This window comes from Apodemus sylvaticus, chromosome 12, assembly GCF_947179515.1.
Source record: "Apodemus sylvaticus chromosome 12, mApoSyl1.1, whole genome shotgun sequence".
In the NCBI taxonomy this organism is placed as follows: Eukaryota; Metazoa; Chordata; class Mammalia; order Rodentia; family Muridae; genus Apodemus; species Apodemus sylvaticus.
Genome location: NC_067483.1, coordinates 42,257,737 through 42,283,927, shown reverse-complemented (window position 1 = coordinate 42,283,927; position 26,191 = coordinate 42,257,737). Strand labels below are relative to the sequence as shown.

General features: G+C 50.2%; 2 protein-coding genes across 2 annotated transcripts in view; both read right to left on the bottom strand.

Moving 5' to 3' along the window:
• Tmem9 (transmembrane protein 9) overlaps positions 1-26,191 on the bottom strand; it is a 678,246-nt gene that overhangs the window by 263,469 nt on the left and 388,586 nt on the right. The window lies entirely within an intron of this gene.
• On the bottom strand, positions 10,188-13,396 carry Phlda3 (pleckstrin homology like domain family A member 3). Its single transcript, XM_052200657.1, has 2 exons — positions 12,566-13,396; positions 10,188-10,862 (listed from the first exon to the last, which is right to left on the bottom strand). The coding sequence occupies exon 1, from the start codon at positions 13,005-13,007 to the stop codon at positions 12,630-12,632; it is 378 nt and encodes a 125-aa protein (XP_052056617.1). The 5' UTR covers positions 13,008-13,396; the 3' UTR covers positions 10,188-10,862; positions 12,566-12,629.

The following is a 26,191-nucleotide window of genomic DNA, read 5'->3' as shown; positions in this document are numbered from 1 at the left end:
TGCTGTACCCAAAACAAAGATGGTTGGCAATTCACAGAGGCTCTTTTGTTTGGCTAAGTGGAGGGCTGTCTCCATTTTCAGCAGGAGGCTCCCAGCCACTGGCTTGCCACTCTCTGGGCACCAATCCTTCACCAGCTTGGCATGATATTCCTGCACATGTGTACAGCCTGGTGTTTCCATTTTGCTACATGGTCTCTGTGTTCTTGACCATATGTGCATAGTATTCCTTGAACAGGATCATGATTCCTATTCTACATGTTTGTGGAAACTGAGGCCCAGAGCTGTGAGTGAAGCCAGAAGCCTATTTCTCTAGGGAGCTCTCTTCTCCAGAGACTACTTAAGATATTGGTAGGATCTGACAGAGAAAACCACAGTAGACAACCTACAGTGAGAGAAAGACACCAAAAACAGAGGAAGGGCTGTCCTCATTAAAGTCGACAAGGGACATTGAACCCTGACATGTAAAACTAAGTGATGGGTCAAGCCTGCAGGGTGGTGTGTGTGTGTGTGTGTGTGTGTGCCTGTGTGCCTGTGTGTGCTTGTATGTGTGTGTGTGTGTGCCTGTGTATGTTTGTATGTGTGTGTGTGCCTGTGTATGTTTGTATGCATGTATGTGTGTGCCTATGTATGCTTGTGTGTGTGTGCCTGTGTATGCTTCTGTGTATGTGTGTGCCTGTGTATGCTTCTGTGTGTGTGTGTGCCTGTGTATGCTTCTGTGTGTGTGCACCTGTGTATGCTTCTGTGTGTGTGCATGTGCATGCTTCTGTGTGTGTGTGCCTGTGTATGCTTGTGTGTATGTGTGCCTGTGCATGCTTCTGTGTGTGCCTGTGTATGCTTGTGTGTGTGTGCGCCTGTGTATGCTTCTGTGTGTGTGCCTGTGCATGCTTCTGTGTGTGTGTGCTTGTGTATGCTTGTGTGTGTGTGTGCCTGTGCATGCTTCTGTGTGTGCCTGTGTATGCTTGTGTGTGTGTGTCTGTGTATGCTTGTGTTATGCCTGTGCATGCTTCTGTGTGTGTATGCCTGTGTATGCTTGTGTGTGTGCCTGTGTATGCTTTTGTGTTTGTGTGCCTGTGTATGCTTGTGTTGTGCCTGTGTATGCTTCTGTGTGTGTGTGCCTGTGTATGCTTGTATGTGTGCCTGTGTATGCTTGTGCTGTGCCTGTGTATGCTTGTGTTGTATCTGTGTATACTTGTGTTGTGCCTGTGTATGCTTGTGTTGTGCCTGTGTATGCTTGTGTTGTATCTGTGTATACTTGTGTTGTGTCTGTGTATGCTTGTGTGTGTGTGTGTGTGTGTGTGTACACGCACTTGTGGTGGGGATGGGTGTGTTCATTCAATAAATCTCCACAAATCACCTGGCCCCTAAATCCTGTTAAGCAGGATTGCAGCCTTTACTTTTCTGTTGGTGACCACTGACAGTCACAGATTTCCAAGCCCCAGCCTTGTGAGCTGGCTACTTCAGCATTACTATTGAGGTTTTGGTTTTATTGCCACTGTTTTATTTCACATGGGTTAGGTTTTGTACTGTAGGGAATTGGATCCTGAACCTTGGTAGATAAGTGCTCTACCATTGAGCTACATGTCTACCCTTGTCATTGCTATGTGTGTGTGTGTGGGGGGGGGTGTTGGGACAGGGTTTCTTTATGTCCCTAGATGTCCTGGGACATTCTATGTAGACCAGGCTGGCCTTAAACTCTGCCTTCCAAATGCTTGAAACAATTCCTGCCTGTGTTGTTGTTATTGTTGTTGTTGTTGCTGTTGTTGCTATTGTTTTTAAAGAAAGTCTCACTACATAGCCCAGTCGCCCCTCAAACTTATAATCCTCCTGCCTCAGCCTCCTGACAGCTGGGATGACAGACATCTGTCCAGTAGGTTGTATGCGTTTATCCAGCACCCATTTCTGCTCATTGCTGGATTGTGACTAGCGATCAGCTTCCATTTTATAAGAAGGGCAAGTCAGGCCAGTAATAGAAATGTGCTTAAGGTCAGAGATTGGGTAATGGCCAGTCTAAATAAGAACCCAGAAGGTCCCTCCTGACTCCTGACCTGACTTTCTCCAGACTTCATGTGTCTGAAGTGTGCCAATGGCATCAGGAGACCAACTCATGACCACTCATACTCAAAAGGCACCTGCCCTGTCAGTTAGTAATAGCCCCTAATATTCTCTCCCTCCCCTCCCACCTAAATACCTCTCTCTCTCTCCCAGCCTATCTTTCTCTCCCTCTTCCTCTCCTTCCTTCCCTCCTCCTTACCCTCCCCCTTTCCCTCTCCCTCTCCTTCTCTCTCTCCCCTCTTTCCTTTCATGCATAGCTTTGATGCATCCAGCCACTGGCCTGGGAATCCAACAGAGAGCACAGCCTGAGGTCAGGAATCCTGGCTTCCTGCATTTTTCCAACCCAAAGCAGTGAATAATTGAGGGCTTTGAGTCCATTCCAGTGGCCAGGCTCTGTCCAGGCCTGGAGCCGCTAAGCACAGGAGCAGGGGTGTGGTTGCTGCAGCCAGAGGACCTCTCTCTGTATTATGTAAGCAGGAACCCTAACCGTCTCTCAGGACATGGATACCGGCAAACGCACGATGAAAGGAAGCAGGTCATGCAGGCTGGCTGCCACAGAGGCCAGGAGGAAGGGCTGCCAGGCATCCTTTCCCTGACCTTACAACCGCGGCCCTGACTGAGGACACTTAGCTTTTATTCCAGACTGGATATTGACTTGGAAGTCCTTTGCCAAACACAGGGAAGACACACTGCTCCACAGAACCTTAGATTTACTGTCTTTATTGGGAAACACAGTGGGGTGTAGTTGGGTAGCACTATAAGGTCACTTGACAGAGCTGTGTGGGAATACAATCAGGTCACATCCGATGGCTCTTAGAGTCAGAGCCTTAGGTGGGAACACAGACATGATGACAAGGATAACATGTTTGAAGGCTGAAGTGGGAGGGGTCAATAGGGCTTCTTCTAGAGACTTTGCAAAAAGGGGTCTATATTTGACCCACTGGAGAAATCACCCTCCTGGGCATATGGGAGAGCACCGGGGGTGTTTGAACACTAGCTGCTGGCATGTGATTTGTAACTGGATAAGTACAGAGTAACTTCTAAACTCAGACTAGCTACTTGCATTCTCTTCCATGGTGGTGGTGTGGAGCTGGGGAGGAGGACTTCAGATGTGTGTGAAGGGCTCTGAGCTATTCTAGACTAGAGCCTGGTGAGAGATTCTAGCGAAAGCAACAATGTTGTACTGCATTCAGCTGGTGATGGAAACTGGAGAGAGCCACGCCTTCTAACTATCTTCAAAACTAGAAATTCAAAGGCTGGGGAGGAAGGTCCTCCTGCCTCGTCTTATGTCAACTCCGCTCAAGCTAGAGTCATCTGAGAGGAGGGAACCTCAAATGAGAAAATGCTTTCAGACGATCCAGCTGTAGACATTTTCTTAATTAGTGGTTGATGCGGGAGAGCCCAGCCACCTGCAGGTGGGGCCATCCCTTGGCTGGTGGTCCTGGGTTTTATAAAAAAGCAGGCTGAGCAAGCTATGAGGAGCAAGCCAGTAAGCAGCACCCCTCTATGGCCTCTGCATCAGCTCCTGCCTCCAGGTTCCTGCCCTGTTTGAGTTCCTGTCCCTGGTATCCTTCAGTTGATGGATTACAATGTGGAAAGGTCAGTCAAATAAACCCTCTCCTCCCAAAGTTGCTGTTTTGTGTTTCATTACAGCCATAGAAACCTTAAGACAAGGGTGAAAGTTTGCAGAGGGCATAGGAGACCATAGCAGAGCGACCCAAGGCCACGCTGAGCCACCATCTGAGGCTGGGGAGTCTCGCATTGCTGCTTTAACATCTCTGGGTGTTAGCTTCATTGTCCCTAGAACATAGGCTTTACCTCCCCTGGGAGGAAGATAAGGCTCGCACTGAGTCAAGAAAGCAGCACACACTCCATGAAGGCTAGGCACTAGGATTAGGTAAAGGCACGGTAAGTGGTACTAATTGACAGTGTTAATTACATGCAGTTTTCTAAATGGGGATTAGGTGGAGCAAGGCTGCTGGGAGGATTATCATGCTACTATAAAAACAAACACTTAACGTGTGCTATCTGTGTGCTTTATCTACTTTACAGGCATTGTCTCAATTACATCTTATGGGGATCCTAGAAAGCAGGGCTATTAACCCCCCCCCCCCATTTCAGTGAGGTGCCAGATAGCCTGCCCAAGTCTCCTGGCTGATATGAAGCACAGTGAAGATTCACACTCAGGCCTGTGATGAGAACTCTCGGCTCTCACTGCCACTGGGCCACCTCCACACGGGTGACACGAATGCCTAAGTACCTGCCTTGACCGAATGGTCACAAACAATCTTACACTCATTCTTGCTCCCCAGTTCCCCTCCCCATTCCCACCACCAAAGCTAGATGCTTCAGCTCCCGGCTTCCCTGCACACTGGCCTCTCCTCTCCATTCCAGTGAACCCAGCGGCCTCCTTCCTAAAACACAACATTTAGTATTATCCCACTCACCATCCAGAGGAGACCTGGGACTCAGCGTGAACAGAACCACGAGGACACAGCAGAGATGGCCATTGTGGCCTTCCACACCACAGACGGGAAAAGGGGGCAGCCCAGGGGAAGGACTGGCTCTCTAGAGATGTGATTCAGTGTTTTAGAGCACTGGCTGCTCTTCCAGGACACCCAGGTTCAATTCCCAGCACCCACATGGTGGCTCACAACTGTCTGTTACTCAAGTTCCAGGAGATCCCATACCTGCTTCTGGCTTCCATGGAGACTAGGCATGCATGTGGATCACATGTATGCAGAGAGACAAAACACCTATACACATAAACAAATGCACGAATGAATGGATGAATGGATAAATGAGTGAATGAATGAAATTTAAATGGAGTCTAAAACTCAGTGGTAGAGTACTTGCGTGCTATGCACAATGCCCAGATTTGATCCCTGGCACTACAGATAGGAAGGGAAGCAGGGATGAAGGAAGGGAGGGGAAAATACCCAGCACACCAGCACATAACAGAAGACGCACAGCAAAACTGCATGAAACGCAAGGGCAACTTATTCAACAGTCGCCTGCTAGAAGTCAGCTATCTGCATAGAAGCAAGTATAGAAGGAAGTCAAGGCCAGCACTCGGGCTGAAAGCATGAAGGTGAGATTCGTTTTCCTTCTTGGCACATTCTGCCCTTCCACATGTTTCTTCGGTGATTATGTCCTATTTTGGTGTGTTGGGACTTGTTTTATCTTTGTTTTTCAGTACTGGGAATTGAATCCAGAGCCTTGTACAGGCTAAGCGAATGCTCTACCCCAAAACCACACTACCAGCCCTCTTTACTTTTAAGACAAGCTGCCAGGTTGTCCTTGAATTTGTCATCCCCCTGCCTCAACCTCCTGGAGTAGTTGGGATTACAGGCCTTCACCATTAGGCTTGGCTGAAACATGAGTTTATAACAAATTTAAGGAGTGTAGATGTGTGTGTGTGTGTGTATGTGTATTGGGTGTATGTGAAGGTATATGTGTATGTTTGTGTGTGTGTTGGGTGCATGTGTGTATGTGGGGGTATATGCATGTGTGTATATGGGTGTGTGTGCGTGCATGCTGGGTGCCTGTGTTTTTATGTGTGTGGCAGAGCTCTGCATGGTCTCCTATAAAAAGCATAGTTCCTGTAAGCGATCCAGGTGACCCAGTCCCTTCTGACCTGCACTCAGCTGTCATTCCCAGGATCTGTGCAAACCTGTTTGTGTCTCTTGTCTCACCACTTCACCTTCTCCGGTCCTAGCATCTTTACACAATCAGTTTCCTCCACCTATAATGTTCCCTGTGGTCAGAATTGTATCCCACCTTCAAAGACTCCTCTGTGAGTCTGCTTTTCACTTGCCACACTCTTGGTCTCAAAACCCTTGAGGCTTCCTGGAAACCAACATCTGGCCAGACCAGTATCTCCTTGTGCAGCAAATATTAAGTGCTAACATTTCACTGAAGTTGAGTTTAACTGATAAGTTGATAAACTTAGCAGAGGGGCCCTGCAGAGAGCTGGCAGGAGAGCCCACAGGGACTCCTGCTGCCTCTTCTCCCTGCGGCTAGAGCTTTGGTGCCCTTTCTCCGAGAAGGTAGGAAATGTCGCCAGCCTGAGCCAAAGGAGGTAATGCTTCCAAGCCAAAGTTTTGCTGCCTGCGGGTTTTGGGGCCCTTGGAGCTGCTGGGGAACATTAGAAGGGAGGTTAATGGAGGCTTCTATCTTGGGCAATGGGTCAGTGAACAACTTGTCCAGGTTTGAGGGGTCTCTCAGAATGTGGACTGGTCGGGGCTATTAATGGAGAAAACGGGAATGTCTGCATGTTGTCTTGAGGCCCCTGAGGTTGGTGCCACACAAGAGACAGAGCAGCTGAATCTTGGCCTTTGTGGCTGGGGTAACCCTAAGTTTAGGTCCTGAGACAAACAATATCTTAGACCAGCATAGGACAACATTTGGACCTGGGGGTGAGTCTCCTTAGGACCCCCAAAGTTCTTGCTGTCCCTACCCATCCTAAGGCCCTGCCATTCTTCAGAATACTCCTGCTCTGGCCTTGCACCTTTAGATGGCTCAAATAACTGGATCTTTCCCTGCTCTCAGACCCCATCCTTGCTGATTTTTGTTTTGGTTTGTTTTAGGGTAGAATAGGGAACTTGAGAATGGGGCCTCTGTGCATCCCTGGTTGACCTCGAACTCTTGACCTTCATGCCTTAGCCTCCCGGGTTCTAGTGCTGTAGGCACTAGCTACACAGCTTGGCCCCACCCTGGCCTGGGAGCTGGCTCTAGACACTTTCTCCACGAACACCGCAGCGTACACCAGCTCACAGTCAGCTCTTTGAAGTGTCCTACTCCTCCGAGCTTAACACGGGAGAGCTGCTTCACCGCTGAGCTCCCTCCCCTCAGCAAAACTGACTTAAATCATTCATTTGCGCATTCACTCATGCAGTAAGAATTAATCTGTTTGGCACGGGGTTAATAGCACCTACTTTGATTTCCACCATGACTAAGTTGACTCCTGACGACACCACTTATTAATTGCTGTGACTGAATAGTCACTTTGCCTCCCTGGGTCCTGGTTTCTTAATATAAGACAAGTACCTCTCCCATCGAGTACTGACTACAATTTTAGATGTCTTAGCACTGTAGGTAACTGCAGCTTTTGGACCAATACACAGTAAACATATGTACTGCTTGCCATCGCTATCATTAAGGGTGTACTGGGTGCCGGGTAATCTGGGACACAGGAATACACTAATGACATATCCAAGAACTAATCAGTCTACTGGCACAGGCAGACACACAAACCAGCAATCGCATTCAGTGTGACTAATAAAGAAGAAATGGCCACACGGCAGGAAGAGTGGTTACTCAGGCTAGCCTGTAGGCAGGGCAGTCAGGGGAGGTGTCTCAGAGCACGAACGCTCAGAGCCAGCACACCAAACGTGTGGGAGGAGTTGGAGGAAATGGCTTGTAGTGTAAGGTGACCTTTGCTGGTACTGGGATAGAAACAGTTACCTGTAGGGTCCTGGGTGTGCACAGTGGGGAGGGGGGTGTGGGGGGGAGAGAGAGAGAGAGCGCACAGAGTCAGGACGCAGCGTCCACCATTGCAGGGGACAAGCAGCTGCTGGTGCTGGCAGAAGACTCAATTGCATTTTATATAGATCTCTCTGACAGACTCTGGTGGGCAAATGGGAACGGTAGATTGAAGGCGCCCAAGCCAGAGCTTTCTATACAGCCTCGGGGCAGCCTGGCAGCCAGCCTGGCATTCTTGCTAGGGTCCTTGGATGCTGGCCCTGGTGGCACAGCTGCCCCTGGTGCCTTATCGCTGGCTCCAGATTTCCGGCTGACAATCTATCGCGCCTTGCAGATCCGTCCTCTCCTTTCTTCTGCAGTTCCAGCTCTGGACTCTCTGGCCTTTTCCACCTTCTCCATCCTTTCCCTGCAACAGGCTCGCTCTTGCCAAAGCCTCAACTCCCAACCTAGCTCTCCCAGACCAGAGCGAGCCCATCCCTCCTCCCCTCAGCCTCCCAACCCCACCTCATCGGACTCCAGTTGTTCAGCTGAGACTTGCCCTGTCTCATTTTCCCATTGATGACTCATGGTTTGGGCCGGGTGAGGCCCTGGCTGCCACAGCAGGGGGAGAGTCGGTGGCAGCAGCCCCTCCCTGGCCTCACAGTGTCCTCAGGCCCAGCTGAGCAGTTTTCTCTCTCCTGAGAGTCTGCTGGCACCATGAAGGCCTGCCTCTGTCACCAAAGGGGCTTTTACCCTACTTAGCAATACAGCAGCCATTCCAAGGGTGAAGGCCTTTGCTCCTTCTTGGAAATTTGCAGCAAAAAAGGGCAACCTTGTGGAGCGACCCCTTCCCTGCTAAAAAGACTGAAATTCCCCTAAAGGTCTTTTAAAATAGCCTGTTCTGGGAGCACCAGACCTCTCTCTACAGTGAGAGTTGAGAAGCCAGGGCTCTCAGAATTTTGGTAAATACGCTATGTGCCAGGTCCACAAGAGGGTCTCTAATGGCGCACTTTAGATAGCTTGGGACTCACCTAGCAAAAAGACACACCAAAGGTGACTTTGGGCAAGAACCGAAGCACACTCGGAACCAAGGCTCAGTCTCTAAAGTAGGGAGTTTCAGAAACCAGAGCCTGCTTCCATCCCCCCAAGCAAGCACCTGCCCTCTGCCCTGGAAGCAGGGCCCTGCCTGTGTCTGCTGCCCTTTGCAGCACAATGATCCCTGTCAGCTCTGCAGCAAGGAAATACTGCCCGGTGCTTGGAGGCTTCCTGTGGTCAGTTCTACCGGCACCGGCACCGGCTGCTGTTGGTTTGTCTGCTGCTAAACTCTGGGCTCCTAGGGAGGAAGTCGGGTCTGTCTTTTTGCCCCTCTGCATCCATTGGAAAGCAGAGTATCTGGCCCAGAAGAGACACCATTTGGTGAGTGGTCTCCCCTTAATCCCAAATCCATCTGCTCACAAACCTCCCTTCCCTCATTTCTGAGTGCCCAATGCCTCATTTCTTTAATGAATCTCTACCACCAGGAGCAATCCTTGGGCTCTGCTGGAATAGTGTGGAAATAGGCTGTTTCACACGAACGGGGGACTAACCCTTTCCCACTAAGAGCTACATCGAGGCAGGAGTGGCAGCTTTCTCCATTCCTGAAGCATAGAAGGGCTGACTGCCCCCGCCCCCAATCCCCAGAAGACATCATCAGTGGATCACGGCACGATCACTGGCTTAGGCCTCACCTTTATAGCATTGATCTAGGCTAGCATAGAAGATGATGGTTTTTGACCTGTGGGATTAAGCTATCCACGGGGTGGTGGTAGACTAACAAGATAAGTGGGACACACCCATATTCAACTGTGAGATATAGCTCCCATCCCACATGAGACTACTGAGGACCGAGGGACACGGACAGGAGAAAGGGACATTTTGATTAGAAACGAGAAACAGAATGGGGTAAAACATGAGAAGTAAAAGGTTATTAAAGAGACTTCAAATTATTAAGAAGTTCCCTCAGCCTTGTTCCTTCTGGAGAGACTCTGAAGCAGGTCACCACTCCGCATGAGGGAGGGGAGACTTGCTGGGTATACTGGGAAAGGTCACAGGGGTCACTCGGCAGCTGATTCTAACTCAAGACCCTGATTCCTCCGCAGCTTCCCATGTAGAAATGACCCCCTTTTAGCCATTAAGGAAGTCTTTTTTTGTTGTTGTTGTTGTTTTTTTTGTTTTTTTTCGAGACAGGGTTTCTCTGTATAGCCCTGGCTGTCCTGGAACTCACTCTGTAGACCAGGCTGGCCTCAAACTCAGAAATGCGCCTGCCTCTGCCTCCCAGAGTGCTGGGATTACAGGCGTGCACCACCGCCGCCCAGCTAAGGAAGTCTTATGTATGAATGTGCACATCTGCATGTGACAACAGGGAGAGAAGTCTACCTGGAAACTAGAGCCATTTCCCAGGTTAGCAGGGGCAGAGTCACCCTCTACCAAAGAGGCAGCTATAGGACTGTGACATTCTTCGGTCACACTGGGGCCCTTCCTTCCTAAGGCCAATGAGGCTATGTCTACTGGGGATACAGTGCCTGTACCCCTCAAGTTACATCATTCAGAGGGCCTGTAGGCTAGAGAAGTAAAGAGATGCCCCAAAGCTCTAGGTGTCCTGTAGTTAAAAGAATTTCACTCAGCAGACGGTGTGGTTACTGCCCGCGAACTGGGCCTCTTCATTCTGGAATAAGCATGAAATGGTAAAGGCCCGACCCTTACCCCAGCCCCACCCCCTCCAGGCCCAACACCGAAGTGAGGACAGGGCAACAGTGGTGAGGGAAAAAGTGTGCAAAGAAAGGGTACAGATGGGTGGGGGGTCCCAAAAGGACCTAAGCAGCAAGAGACCCCCCAGGCACAGGCCTCCAGCCCAGCAGATCCCCCTCCACAAGCTGAGTCCAGTGGTGGGTCTAAGGTAGGATGGTCATCTTCTGGAGCCCAGGCTGTTGTCCTGAGTTCTGAGGCACTGGCTTAGCACGCCGTGAAGAACAGCTCTCCTTTGGACATGTCTCAAAGCCAGAGGCCAAACAGCAGTCTGCAGAACCCAGACCCAAGGGCTGGACCAGTGGGAGGGGCCTGGATGCCAGGTCAGGCCCAAGTGCTCCATCGTGACACTTGAGACCAGGCCTGTGGCTCGGAGGCCTGAGCTGGATATAACAGTCTTAGTGTCCGGGAACTGAATCTTCATCCTCAGCCCCTGTCGGTTCCTGCTCTCCACCTCTGGCAGGTTGGCTCCTTCCATGATGATAGGTGTATCCTCCACATGTTGATAGCTTCTGCCTCATCACATGTAGTCAGGCCCCAACCAACCAAAGTGGACAGAGAAGCTGGAGAGAAAGAACAGTGGTTAAGATGGATGGTTTACTGGGTACCTCACACCAGGCTTTCTCGAGCTTTTCTACACCAGAACAGAAGGAAATAATATGGCCCACAGGAACTTCTGTCACCCACAGGGAACAGGTTACAGGTCATTCCAGACACTAAAATCTGGGCACTTCTTTCTATAGCAGGGTGTAGTTTTGCATATAACCTATGCAAACCTCCCATATGCTTGATGTCATCTCTGTATTGTTTTTAATACCTAACACCATGCAATGTTATATAAATTGTTAAATTATACTGTTTGGGACATATTGACATGAAAAAATGGTCTGTGAAGGTTCGGGCAACATTTTTTTTTCCAAATATTTTTGACCAGGGATTGTCTAAATCCACAGAGGAGAGACAGACAGACAGACAGAAGACTGATAACATGATAACGCACTGTGGCCGGTGGAAACTGTTTCCTCCAGCCCCTTTCTGCATCCTAAGGGATCGAGGTGGACCATTCTGAACCCAGTGGGTTTGAGTTATATCCAGCTTCACTCTAATGGGGGGAGGGCGGCAAACAATCAATCTCAAAGGGGCTGGAGCGTTGTTAGATGACCCCTAAGCTCACCTGACCTGTTTGCTAGAGATGGAAGGGAAAGTGGATGAGGTACTGTCGGGCCGTGGTGTTGGGTCCAGAGGGACCAAAGCTTCCATTGGAGAAGTTAAGGACAGAGTTATATAAACCCCTCCTTGACCCAGCTCTGGTTCCCAAGGGGAGGGAGTATGTGGGGAAGAGGGCACACAGCTAAGTGCCGTGGCTTCTAGGTTCTATTCCTGGTCCCTCCCTTGAACCATTCTAACCACAAACCAACCCCCACCCCCACCCCCAACCGTCTGCCTTACTGTTCGAGGAGGATTAAGACATGGCGAATAATAACTCATGGTCCATCCTGTTCTCAGCCACTCCTCCCTCTTCCAGTGTCTTCTCCTCCTCTGGTCCAGCCCGCCTTGGCCAGGCCCATCATCCTACCCTCCACATCTTATCCTCCAGAGAGCTCAGCCCTGGAGCCCCAAATCCACTACCAAGAATGAGTGTTTGGGCCGAGCGGTGGTGGCATAAGCCTGTAATCCCAGCACTTGGGAGGCAGAGGCAGGTGGATTTCTGAGTTCAAGGCCAGCCTGGTCTACAAAGTGAGTTCCAGGACAGCCAGGGCTACACAGAGAAACCCTGAGAGTTTTTGAAGGGGTTGGTTCAGCCCAGCCTTCCACTGAGGGCCCCATGTGAGGAGCTAGGACAACATGGTTTTGCCTGCAAGCCCTTATAACTCCTTCGATAACTACAGGGTTGTGAATTTTTTTACAGCAGTTCAACGCTTATATTCTCCAATATGCATTCATTCTGGAAAAGAGTCATACAGCGCAGGAGTCCTATGTTGGGTGAACATAAGTCAGGGTTGAGCCAATCTCTGAGGAGACCTATCCCACCCGTACTCTCTCTCCTAGGACCCATCTTCCTCTCTGACACTTGGGTCGCATTTAGTGACCCTGCCTGGCGCCCTAGGGAAAAGGCCTGCTCTGCTCACTTGGCCATGGGCCCAGCTCCTCAAACACGCTCTCTTGGGATCCTACCGGCCAGCTTCGGGATAGAAACCAATGCCCCTGGTTTTCTATAGAGGGCAGAGGTAAAAGAAGAGAGTGGGTTCAGAGCTCTGGGACTTACCTGACATGTCTTCTGGGCACGGAGGTGGGAGGGAGCATGCCGATAAAATGATATGCCTCGTGGTTTAGGACACGAGGGTCCCAGTCCCCAGACTCTGCCGGGCCCGCACAGTCTGGATGGCCTGTTGATTCTTGAACTTGACCAGGCCCAGGGTGATCTGAGCGTTCCAGCCGGGGTCTTCTAGGGGGCAGCGGAAGTCGATCTCGCCCCCGCCTTCGGTCACTAGCGTGAAGTAGATGTGGCGTCCGGTGCTCTCTACACACTCCACGGCTTTGATGCGGGCGAAGCTGAGTTCCTTGGGCCGGCCTCCCGTGCCCTTGGCCTCGAAGAGCTGCAGCCCGCGCTCGGTGAGCACGCAGCGCTTCCGCTTCCACAGCTGCAGCAGCCCGCCGCTGCGCTTCTCCAGCACGCCCTCCTTCAGCACGGTCGCCGCCGCCGTCATGGGCACCCCGAGATTCCCACAGCGCTAGAGGCTGCGGCGATCGCGGCCGTCCCGGCTCTACAGCGCCGGCTTCTCGCGCCCTGGGGCTGGCTGGCCTTGCTCCCTGTCCAGCCCAGCCTGCGGCCGGGGCCGCCTCGCAGAGACAGCGGGGATCAGAAGGCGCGTGCGGATGCTACTCGCTCGCAGTGGGCTCGGGACCGCTCCGACCTCGCCGAGCCTCTATCCGGTGCCCTGCGCCTCTCCGCCCGCACGCCCGCTCCCCTGCGCTCCGTCTGCGCGCTGGGCGGCTGCTGGCGGGATGTGCCCTTACATGTTCCGCCGCTCGCCTCCTGCGCCGCCCGCCCGCCGCGCATTCCTGCCCCGCTGGCCCTCCCCTCTGCGCTCGCACCCGCCCGGACAGAGCCCCGGGGGGCGGGGCCGCAGCGGGGCTCCAGCTCCCATCTGCAGCGCGGGCCGGGGAGGGGGTTGCTTACCCAATAGCCTGCGGGCTGTTCCTTCTTAAAACACAGCCCCCATCCCTCACCCTGGCCTCACACCCCGGACACAGCAGAAGGGGGAGGGGGTAGAAGAGAAGTGGGGGAGGGCCGAGGATCGTCGCCTAGAGGAGCTCGGGTCCTTGCTGGCCTGGGGTGGGGCCGGCTTGGCGATAGCGCAGTGGCACCACCGCAGGGTGGGTGTCAAACATTCGCTGGCTGCTTCTCAGAGTCCTGGTCCCCCAGCCTCTACCAAAAGCTAGTGTTGGGTCCCTCCACCATCAGCAGACGTCTCAGTGCCGGGCTCAAGGGAGGCTGGCCACAGATCTGACAACCTATTCTCCCGCATTTACCCGCACTTACTTAGAGTAGGCATTAGAAAATAATGTGTATAACGTGGGGAGAGAGAAATCTTGACGGATTAACGCAGGACTTTACCAGAACGGGAAATAGACTCACATGCTGTGACTGTGGAGTTGTCCCTCAGAGCACTGATTTGGAGGACCAGCCTTGCCTCCTGCACTTAGCCCTCGGCCTGTGCTTCTCTCAGTTGGCTTCAGACCTCTCTTCCTTGATTGCATTCGCGCTCCCTACCTGGCCAATGGCTCTAAACTCCTTCCATACTTTCATGTATCAGATGGGAGAAGTAATCTGTCCTGATCTGCTAGGATTGTGGTGAAGTTCATGAAGGATCCAGGACAGACCTGGCAACTCAGGTATTCCTCTCTTCCTCCTGTGCCTTCCTTTAGATGAGGTCAGAGTCTGAGGAAGGTGTCTCTGCTCGGGCCTCATCCTGCCCTCTTGGTCAACTCCTCCGGGCCAAAGTTTCTTAAACACCTACTCACGGACCTGCTAATAGTAAATGTTCTGGGACTGATGATAACTAATTAGAAAGAAGACCTCTTTGTGCTCACACCTCATGTTTTGATCTGCAATGTCGGAAAAAATAACGGGCATGGGAAGGATTCTGCTGTGAGCCCGGGTACCCTCCCCTGCAGAACCTAGCCAGCTGTGGTGGGAAACAGCTGTCGGTTTCCCATCCATGGCCCTGTAAGTGGAGTACAGGGGCCCAGTGTCTGTCTGTCCTTCTCTCTGACCTTCTCCCTGTCCCTCAGCTTCCAACTCCCAGTATGCCACTGCAGGAGAGGGACCCCTGTCTGCCAGCCATACCTTCCGGTGACGACTTTCCCCTCAGCCTTCTTTTCTGATCTCCTGAGTTGACCAACCTGGCAGAATCCTGCCTTGACCAACCCTCTCTCCTTTAGGAAGTGGAGGCAGGGAGAGTGGCTGGGACAAGGACGAGTGTCTCCATTGTGCCCTGTTTCTACTGCTTCCTTCTCTTTCATTTATGCTTTTTCTATAGCCACTGGGTCATTCTCAAGACAAAATTTACAGAGCCCTCTCCCATGTTTTAAATTCTCATGGGAGATGGGTCATAGTGTTTTGCTTACTTTTTTTTATGAGAAAAAAAAAACAAGACAGAGAATTCAAACAACATAAATGGGATCCTGTGGGTTTGTAATCGGAGAGTCTAGGGTATGGCTGTATGGTGGCTTAGTGGACCTGGAATCTGCTGGTGACATCACCCTGCCTCTCCATAAACACTGGGCCCTTTTACGTATGACGTGGCCACCCACACTTTCCTCACTGGCTGGAGGCTTGGAGACTTCTAGACAGTGGAGAAAGGAAGGGAAAGGGCGACAGACATCGGGAGCAAGACAGTAAGCCAAGGGGCTTAGGAGGAAAGTCGGTGGGGTGGCGCATCCTGCTCTGGGCCCCTCCGGCCCCTGCCCCAGTAGCCAGAGACAGTCTCTGGAATCCAGAAGCACTGGCCTGCAATCGGGAGGCCTCTGGGGGTTAGGAGAGAAAGTTCAGTTCTCCCAGGATTGGTGTCTTTCCTGGGAGCCCCTTCTGAGGGGCACTCAGGTGCAGGTCGTATTAGTTAAATACTGAGATCAAGTTTTCAAGAGCAGAGGGAGCTTGGCCTGCTTCACCGCCAGGGTTACTACACCAGGAACAGGAACCACAGCTTGGCCTGCTCAGGCCCCTGACCCAGGGGAAGGAAGGTTGAGTCCCAGGACTCTGATTAGACTCTTACTGACTTGTTGACTCCACATGGGACAGATGGACAGAATGTCCCCTGTAACAACCCAGAGCTGCCGCCTCCCCTTGCCCCTACCAAATAGAAAGCTGATCTGCCCCTCTGGGCAAGCTGAGTCCAGCTGTTTGGGACTGACTCAACACACCCTGAGGAGGGGCCAGGGAGGGAGCCAAGAATGGCTCCAGCTATGAATGTCCCATTCTGCGATCTGTAAGGAAGGAAGGGACCGCGCGGAGGGGCGCGCACAGCTGGGTGAAGAGCAACGACAAACAAACAAAACAACAAAGAAGCAAAGAAGCAAAGAAGCTCGTTTTATTTTTTTAATCATTTGTTTTTATTTGATGTGCTTTGGTGTTTTGCCTGCCTGTGTGACTGTGTTACAGAGTGTTCGCGAGTGTTTGTGTAGATGCTGGGAAGTGAACCCGTGTCCTCTTGAAGAACTCAGCTGAGCCATTTCTCCAGCCCCCATAGCTGGTTTTTTAAATAGTTTCATTTATATTTTAGGTGTGTGCATGCGTGTGTGTGTGGACTGGTACGTGTGAGGGTGTACTCCAGAGGCAGGAGGTCTGCCACAAGTTTGAGGCTAGCCTGATCTACATCTAGGCTGGGTTGAGTTACATAGTAAGACCCTGTCTGGGGGGCGGGGGGGGGGGGGGAAGATTGACTATGTAAAATGATGTCACCTCTTTGCTCAGGACCCACAAGAGCAGTGAGTGAGATTAATGCTAGCGACCGTGTGGCAAGGCCACCAGAACCGCTGGACTGGGACCTGGTCTAGATGTCTAACCCCCTGCCTCATGACCACTTTGCACTTTGCATTCTGACTGAAGGAAGCATCCCTGCATTACAACCCTCCTGCAGTTCTTTGTTCTTTATCTTCTTACCTTCTTACCTGAGGTTTTCCCCAACACCCTGCTTCAGACTTCCACCCGCTCCCCACAGACACACCACGGCCCGCTCTCTGCACCACTGCCGAATCACACTCTTCAGTTCTGTTTCCTATTTTAACTATTGTTCATCCTGAACTAGCATGCAGGCTTTATGCCAGCAAGAGTCCAATATCTTCTTCATCCTCGCAGCTCCAGCAGTAGACGCTGCATGGCTCACAGTCAACATGTTTCATTTGTTTGTTTGGTTGGTTGGTTTTGTTTTGTTTTTCAGGACCAGGTTTCTCTGTGTAGCCCTGGCTGTCCTGGAACTTGCTCTGTAGACCAGACTGGCCTCAAACTCATAGAGTTCTGCCTGCTTTTGCCTCCCAAGTGCCAGAAGTGTGCACCACCGCCCCAGGCTGGCCTCGGTAAACATTTATTGATGGGTGGGCAAAACAGAAAAATGCAGCTAAAAAAAATTGGGAGGTGGAACAGGGTGACACTGCTGAAAGCTAAGGAACCAATTAAAAGACGTCTAAGTATTCCTCCTAAAATAGTGGCGAAGCTGGCTAGACCTCACCGTTGACATCTGTACTCCCAGCACATGGGAAGCTGAGGCAGGAGAGTCAAGATCTTCAACCAGGTTGGGCTATACAGTGAGTTCTGTACTGGCCAGGACTGTATAGTGACAGCGTGTCTCAATGTGTCTCATAAAGGCAAGCCAGGTGAGCCGGTAGGCAAGGGCACTTGCTATCAGACCAGAGCCCCGCCATGCACACTCTGGAAAGAGAGAACAGACTCCTGCAAGTTGTCCTCTGACCTCTAATCACATGCACCAGGGCATTCATGCGTCTCCCTCATCCCCTCACAAAATAAATACATAAATGTAAAGATTAAAGACCAAGACTCCACTATTAACCGTCCCTCTGAGAAAGAGTGAGAAGGAGCAGGATTATCTTTCTTTTAATTGTCCTTACTCTATAGTACTTGATGTTTTCAATCCTCAGCCCATCTTGTTTCCTTTACAGGCCTAGTTAAGTGACCAACACGTCAACACCTATGCAATTAAGAATAATGAGTTTGAGGAGCTGGAGAGACGGCGGCTCAGCAGTAAAGAACCCTTACGGTTCTTGAAGAGGACCCAGGTTCAGTTCCCAGCCTCCACATGGTAGCTCACGACGGCTGTAACTTCAGTTCCAGGGATCCCAGCTCTGATCTCCACAGGCTCTGCACACGTGTGCTACAGACATACACTTAGGCACACACACATACATACACATAAAATTAAATATGTTTAGATAAAAGAGATGAGAGCACTGGCTAAGCTTTGTGGTTGAATGGGGACTGTTTCAGTATCAGAAGGCATACCATGGTATGAAACGTGACCCCACATGAACTGAAGCTCACCTCTGCTGTGTAGGCTAAATCTGGAACGCTTCATAATGATGTGTAACCAATACAACCATGAGGTGTGAGTGGGCTAACCTGAAGATGTTTGTTGTCTGGTTTTTTGTTGTTGTTGTTGTTGTTGTTGTTTTTAGTTTTTGGAGATGCAGCCTCTATATGTAGCCCAAGCTAGCCTAGCACTTAAGATCTCCTGCTTCTGCTGCCCTAGATCCTGAATTAGCAAGCATGGACCACCACATCCAGTTTACATTAAGAACTCTCCATGAAATTGAAAATTCAGGACTGACTTGAAAGCAGGGTTGATTTCAAATGCATTCCTGGAGATTGCTGTCTTCAGAGTATCTGCGGGCTTTCCCTGGGTGGGCACAGCAGAATCTGCTGGGGAGTAAGTATCAGTGTCACATCAATCAAACAGACCCTCTCCTCACCCACTCCGCCCACCTCTGCAAATCCCTGTGCACCTTGGGTACCTGGCCCCTGGGTCGGGAAGGCTTACTTATGCTGTTAGGGACCGATGTTGATGGTTCAGGAGGTCTGGGACAAGAAAATATGCACTTCTAGAAGCCTCCTTGTTATGCATTATTGATACTACTCCACACATTTTAGATAGATAGCTAGAGTTTAGAGCAATGGTTCTTAAGACGCCCAGGTCCAGCAACACCAGAAAAGCAAATTCCGGACTCCACCCTAGACCCACTGAGTCAGAGTCCCGGTTTCGATGCTGAGCGAGCACTATGAACTATGGACCCCTGACAGGAAGGAGTGCTCGGCTGCCAGAGTGGACACTCGAGGAATTACACTGGCTCAACTGAGCTTTGGCCAGTCATATCCCTGATCACACCATTTCCCATTATAAGTAGAAGGCTGTCAGGCTCTGTTTTGTGAAACTAATAACAAATTCCAAGAAAGCCCGATTGGTTCACAGGGCCTCAGGAACTCTCCATACAGGTAAGAAAGGAGGATGATTGCTGGCCCCTCCTCTGCAGGATCCTTGTTCCTAGTTCATCAGAAACAGGTAGCTCACATACATGGGGCAGGCCCCTCCCACAGCTCTGACCTACCCTGCCCCTCTCTCTGTTTTTAGCCTCCAGTCCCCCCCATCCCCCCCTTTCCTCTCTCACCCCAGCAGATCTTTCCCCCACACTTCTGATCCTCTCCTTCTCCTGTTGATGAACAGCTCTTTTTGTCCAGGTCTTTGGGTCTCCTCCGATCTCTGGCTTTTTTTGAAAACCGGCCCAAGTTTCAAGTCTCTAATGACTTGGATTTTATGGGCACTATTGCAACAGACCTCAAGTGGGCAGCAACCATGGAGCTGACCAGCCCGGGCATGCTCCTGGGCCTGTCTCTCTGGCTGGAAATCCCCTCCCACGCTCAGCCCTTTAATCACTTTCCAACCCAATAACTTTCCTGATTCACCAGGGATCCCTTTCGTCTTGAGAGCGCCCACTGCCCCTCTCTGATGGGGCTGAGTCTGGACTTGAAGGCATTTGATCCCAACTTGGGTCTGACAGAGATTGAATTTGTGGGCTCAGGATTCAGGTTAGGGCCTGCAGAATTTTCCCCTTTCCCATGCCATCTTGGCATCTGGATGCCCATGTTGCAGAAGCAAAAGGATTGCCCCAGAATGGCCCTCCAGGACACTGGACCACAGAGCAGAGATGTTACCGGAGCAGGCTGGGGCCCAAAGCACCTAGAAGCTTTCCTAACCTGCCTGCTGGGCAACTCTCCCAGCAATTTCAATCATTTTCCGTTTCTTACCTTTCTCTTTTAATAACAACAACATGCTTTGAATCACAGTGCCTTAAACCTGAATCCCAACCCTATATGGGATTGTATAACTGAATGTGGGAGCTGTGAATATCTTAGTAACATTAAAAGGTTTCTGAGCCTGCAGTGACCAAAAGTTAACACAAAATCAAACCACAATCCGAATCTGTGCTGTATCTGGCAGCACGCATCCATATAGTATCTATTAACTTCGTTATGGCCACGATCCTGATCATAGACAAGTGAGCTTCTCACTGCGCATGCGCCGCAGAACATTTACATTGTTGGAGCACCTTGGCTTAGACTCAAGAATATTATATGCTATGAATGGCAGTATTTTTAATGAATAAAATGTTTTCAGCTCTCCAGGCAGTGGTGGCACATGCCTTTAATCCCAGCGCTTAGGAGGCAGAAGCAGAGAGAGCTCTGTGAGTTCAAGGCCACCCTGGTCTACAAAGTGAGTTCCAGAACAGCTAGGGCTACACAGAGAAACCCAGTCTGGAGGGGGGAAAAAAGATTTCAGCTCTTATACAAAGATGATGGCTTAATTACAGCCAACAGTCCTGAGCATGTAGGTTTTTTTTACCTAGTATATCAATGGATTGTATTGTTAGAATGTTTGAATTTAATTATTGGGGGTATTGGGTGGAGGAACAGGCACAATGACGTGTGCTATTTCACACTTGTGGAGTCAAAGAACGAATATTTTTACCCATCGAGCCATCTCACCAACCAGGAATTTTAGAATTACTGTTTGAGTTGCTGGCTTGAATTTTTTTTAAAATAACCTTTCAATGCATTTTGGTTTGTGATTAGAATTTCCAACAATTTCTAAACTGGCCCTAAATGTCCAGCCATCATTTTGGATGGCGTGTTTGTGTGAAGCGGTGTGAGTAGCCGGAGGATTATAGCAGCCAAATACCAGGCAATTCTGAAATATGTTGGCTATGCTCTGTGCCCAGCAGTACCAAACATTCAGCCAAGACTTAACTCTTTATGCAAAAATAAGCAAACACACCCATCTCAAGAGAATGCAAATTTGCTCTCATATTTAATAAATAATATATACCAAAGAATAGTTTTAAATCAATTTTGATTTGTTATCAGTAAATATTTGATTTGTACACATTTTTACATATCTATATACCTGTAATTGCATAGAAATGTCTCAGGTGTGAAGGGGTCTCTGGTGGGAACGGGGTAAGAATCCCTCTTTTAAATCCCCATAACTCATTGCTTTACTGCTCAGTGGCAGAGACGTTCTGAAGCGTGTTATTAGGTGAGCTTGTCCTCTGTGAACAAGGTTAGCATATGACATGCCCCAGCATGGCAAACACACAAGCCAGGAGCACGGCTGTTTATTGTCATTGTCAAGGCCGTGTCCTGTGCATAAGCATAGCTGTGCAACATTCCTGTGAGGATAGTAGGTTTCCATCATCAAGGACACAACGTTGTCATGACGGCAAAACCAGGTGACAGAAAAGTTTCAGCTTTATTCCGATCTTAATGAGATCCTCCTCCTCTGTGCTCTGACAGTGATGGACACATTGTCCTGTGGCCTGTGCCTTAAATACATTTTTTTAATTGAAAACATTCAAAACAGGACGATATCTTTTCACTACCTTCCTGGTCCTCTGGCCTACAGCGGACAATCGACTTAGCTGGTCCTGGGTCCTACCTAACTTTTGCCTTTCCTTTTCATACATTTGCACCCAGAATAGCAGAAAATCTTCACTGGTACTGTGGGGTTGACGGGAGGATCTGCAGGTTTCCTTCCGCTCTGCTGTTCTCTGCACTTGATGATGGCTTCCTCTCTATCTGAAGAACTGACCTTCATAGGAGGGTCCTAAAATAGGCATGGGGAAAGGAGAGGGGAAATGTCAGGGAAGAAGTTCCACAGTAAGTCTTTCTAGGTAAGAAGCTCATCACAATTTTTTCCTGCTTCTGGTTTTCACATGTTTCACAACAAGAATTCTGAACGTTCCTGTCACTTTTGCGATAGGTGAGTTCCCAGGTTCCATGATCAGGTAGGGAAGGTGGCTGTAAGACATCCAGTCTGAGAAGAAGGTCAAGAAAAGACGAATGCACGGCTGGAGGGGCTCAGGAGAGGGAGTCAGAGACTGTCCTGCAGCATCACGAAGGGTCCCTTGAGTCAGGGTCTGGCTAAGCTCCAGGGGAACGAAATCTGAGTTCTTCTTGAGATTGGCAAAGCAGGAGAGGTGGAGTTCATAGGTTCAGGGACACGCCCCCTCCACCTCAGCAAGGTAATGCCTGTTGAAGAGACACCCTGGAAAGAACATTAGCTTTCTGACAGTCCTTATACTCACCTCACAAAAACATGGTTTTTAGGACTGAACACTGCCTGTCTAAGGCCACAGCTGACGAGGTATGCGTATAGTCGCCAGGGTGCTACACGAATGAACTGTTTGTCCAAGCAAAGGCCGCAGAACTGCTGCCACAACCCCGTTCAGGACACCAGGGAGGGCTCTGCTCACAGTGACACAGGGAGCACATGTTCCATCTCATAATTGTCCTCATTGTCATTGGACGGCAAAAAGGGACATAAAGATTCAAACGAGAACTCTTCAAGGGTTGTGTGTGTGCACATGTGCAAGTGTATACCCATGGCTGTGTGAGACGTGTGAGCAGGCTTGTCTATGCCAAGAGTCAACCTGGATTTCGATCCTCAGGAGCCATACACCTTTGTTTTGAGACAGGGTTTTTTACTGAACCTAAGACTCACTGGTTAGGCAAGGCTGACTCCCTAGTGGACACCAGGTTTCCGCCTATTTCTGCCTCCCCAGTACTGATATTGTAAGTAAAGTCCACATGCCTGCACTTTTGTGCAGGGATTAAATTCAGGACTTCTTGCTTGAGCTGCTATCTCTCCAGCCCCACTTTCTAAAGAGTTCTGAACAATCTGTAACCCCAACACTTGGGAGGCTAAGTCGAAAGACTGTGAGTTTAAGGATGGGCCTTGACTACACGGCAAAGCTGTGTCTCAAAAACCAGCCACAAGCATTCTGTACAAGCTGGGCATAGCAATGCACACCTGCAATCTCAGCTACCCTGGAGGCTGAGGCAGGAGGATGGCGAGCCCCAGATCAGATTGGGCAACATAGCAGAACTCTGCCTCAAGCAACCCAGCAAACAAAGAGTTCTGTACAGAAATTCCATGAGTCACTTTGATCTCAATTTAAACACATGAGTAAGGCGCAGGGCCACATCTAAGTTAAAGAGGGGAGAAAAAATACAACCTTGCCATGCACTCAGAAGACCAGTAGATATCTGCGAAGAATCCTTAAAGACTAGACAAGGTGGCAGCTATGGGATGGCGGATGATCCCCAAGATCTTGGCTACTCCTCTTTAAACCTATTATAGGGGAGAGTAAATGTCTTGAACACTCTGGAGATGCCAGCCCAAGGTCAACAGAGTGGCAGTGTAGAAGGGTCAGGGGCAGACACTTCAGACTAGGCACAGGGCTTGTCCAGACATGGAAAGTTCCCACTAAGATCTTCAGTCAGGATAATCTACTTCCTGAATTTTCAAGGCCTTTGGGGCGAGTCTTCCTAAGCTCATAAACAAAGAACACCAGAGCTGGGTGGGTCCCCCCGGAGCCCGGCTGCTCCGGTGTGGTCTCTGGATCCGCAACATCAGCACCACCTTCCCCTGGGAGCTTGTGAGAGACATCCGGTCTCAGGCCCCACCCAAAACTACTGAACTAGAATCTGTGTTTTACAAGATTCCCCAGGAGATGTGTATGCACATCAGAGCCTGGGAAGTACTTCCCAGCACTAATTTAGGCCAACATTTTCATTTCACAAATGAGGCGCTGACACCCAGAGGGGAGGAGTCTGGCCCAAAGTTACACAGCTGGTTCCAATCCTGGCTTCACCACTTGCCAGAGACTTTGAGTAAGTCATTTAAGAATGCACTGACTCTCACTTTCCTCTTCTATAATGCAGGATATCACACTCGACTCCAAGTGCTTGTGCATGCACCAGATAAGACTGCATACAAATTAGGCTTCATAAACAATGACAGTCACTCGAGTCCTTGCTCTCTGCTCCCAGGCCACCCTTCCACCTCCAGACACAAGCCAGCTTCTCTGTAGACAGTGATACAGTATAGTCATAAGTCCCGGGCCTGGGCGTTCTATGTAGATCCTGTTCTGCCATTTGACCTTGAACTAGTTCCCAAATTGTCCCCCAGTTCCTGGCTTGAGTTTGGTGGCCCATAAATGAGTTGACTCCGTCTCAAAAGGTCATTGAAGGTCTTTGATCTTTGAATAGTCTGTGGTATAGAATATGCCAGAGTGACACGTTTAGGTTTCCAAACTACCCAAAAGAAGAAGACACTATTAGGGAAGTCTAGCTCTGTGGAGTCTACGGGCCTTCCCTAGAATGCCTCTGCCTTGACACTTTCAAGTACCTCAAGCGCCTAGCTGTGCCCCAACCCAGTTCTTCTTCTCAGGATTGAATCCAAGGCCTCACACATGCCTGCTAAGTGCTGTACCACAGAGCTATACTGAAAACTCCTCTTTCTTCTTCAACTAGTAAAAAGTCAAGGCCTCCAGTACCTCTCTGGGGATGGGGTTAAAGAGGAGCCCAGTCAGACTGTTTTCAAAGCTTTGCAGCCTGTCAGGTAGAAGTCTAGACCTGGTCTCATGGACTCCGGAGAACAGAAACAAGAAGTTCAGTAAGTCCTCTCCAGTCATAACAAATGGTGGGAGACAGCTCTAGAAGTTCCTGTAACCATGAGTCCTAAGGCAGTGAGCGGCAGGGGAGAGGGCTCCCTTGCTGCAAGGCTGGCGAGGCTGGCAAGGCTGGTGTAGTCTCCACGTGCTCCAGCCTGGCTGGCTATGAGCGTCATCTCAGGCAAGTACTTTTCAAATCGTTTCCCATGCCCCATCCCAACCTGATCAGAATCTATAGGGTGGATCTGGGATCTATTTTAAAAGCACCCCTCCACACCCCCGCAATGGTTCTCATAACAGGTGTGTGTGTGTGTGTATGTGTGTGTGTGTGTGTGTGTGTGTTTGAGGGCAGGACCAGGGACTGGTGGAAGAGAGTTAGAACTATCCAATGACGTTCCCTAAGGGTCTTTGCTCTGTTTCTCAAACTACAAACTACCCTCACCCTTACCAGGGTCTAAGGATGCTGGGGACTGTATCTTCATTGGGTTTCTGTTTTTCACAAAGCATGTACTCTTGATCTGGGCATTACTCAGCACCTAATAGCAAATCTCTCTCTCTCTCTCTCTCTCTCACACACACACACACACACACACACACTTCTGTAGTGTAACAAAATTGGCTTTGAACTCACTTTCTTCCTGTCTCAATTTCCAAACGCATTCTCCCTCGTCTCTGCAGTCTGACTCCCCATGGAAGTCACCCTTTTAGATGATCCAAACTGCAGTCTTGAAGGAAGACTGACGGAGCTAACCCTGACTTCTATCAGAACAGGCATCTTTCTTACACCACACCCTAAAGGCCCAGGGCACTCGTGCAACTGGGCATCCTTCAGGCCATTCTTTCCCCTAAGGGCTTTCTGGACCATGCCCAGGTCTCCCTTAAATGGAAAAGGGGCAGGGGTGGCGGAGCTCTGTCTGCTTTGGGTCATTCTCATGGTTTGGTATGCCACAGGTCAGTATTAGAGCACACCTCCTTCCGGAAAGATTAGATGCCCTCGCAGAAGCACAGGGTCGTCAACACCCACAGCAGAAAGGGAGTAGCTAACAAAAATAAAATGAAATAAAGAAATAAAAAGAAAACACGGAGTGGCTCCGCCTTTTGCCTTGACCCCACAGCGCCCCCTGGCGTCTATCTGTACAGAGCACGCTCTGCGTCTGCGACTCGCCACCTTCCGTGCAATTACAACCTTCCCCTGATACCCCAGCCTTACAGAGTGTGCGTGCGTGTGTGCGTGTGTGTGTGTGTGCGTGCGTGTGTGTGTGTGTATGTGTGTGTGGCGCGCGGCCCCTTCTGCACTGCGTGACTGTGAAATGGTCAATGGAGAAGAGAGAGACGGAGTGCCAGGGCCTGCCTGATAGCCCTGTGCTGGGCCGAGACCTGCCTGCGCAGCCAGCAGAGGGCAGCCTGTCTCCGCCTTTGGAACCCAAAGGCACGCATCCTGGTACTGTGGGGTCCCGCCCTAGGTAGGAGGATCCCTCTGTGTTTATAGAATGACATTGTCCGCCCTCTGGGCACAAACCTCCCTGAGAACTTCCTGTGGATCTTGAGCCCAGTTTGGGAGCTGTCAGCGCCACTTAGGACTGGCACTGTTTGATCTCCAGGTGTTGTGTAGGTGTTGCCTTGCGCTCTGGTGTAGGTCCGAGGAGGAGCGCTGCCGGCCTCCTTCAGGCTAATACAAGCATAAAACCTATTAATTTTACTCACTGTTTTGAAAAACTCAGTGTGGGCACATCTTCATGGACTGGCACAGCCTAGCTCTGGGTACGAGGGGTGTGCCTAAGATGAACAACACTACCGCCCTTCAGACAAGCCTATTTCCCAAGCCTGGTCTTCCATGTACCTGGTTGTGGGGCCCTAAGAGAAAAGCAGA

Excerpts from the sequence above, each read along its gene's own strand:
- Phlda3 (XM_052200657.1), bottom strand. The coding sequence starts at position 13,007 with ATGACGGCGGCGGCGACCGTGCTGAAGGAGGGCGTGCTGGAGAAGCGC.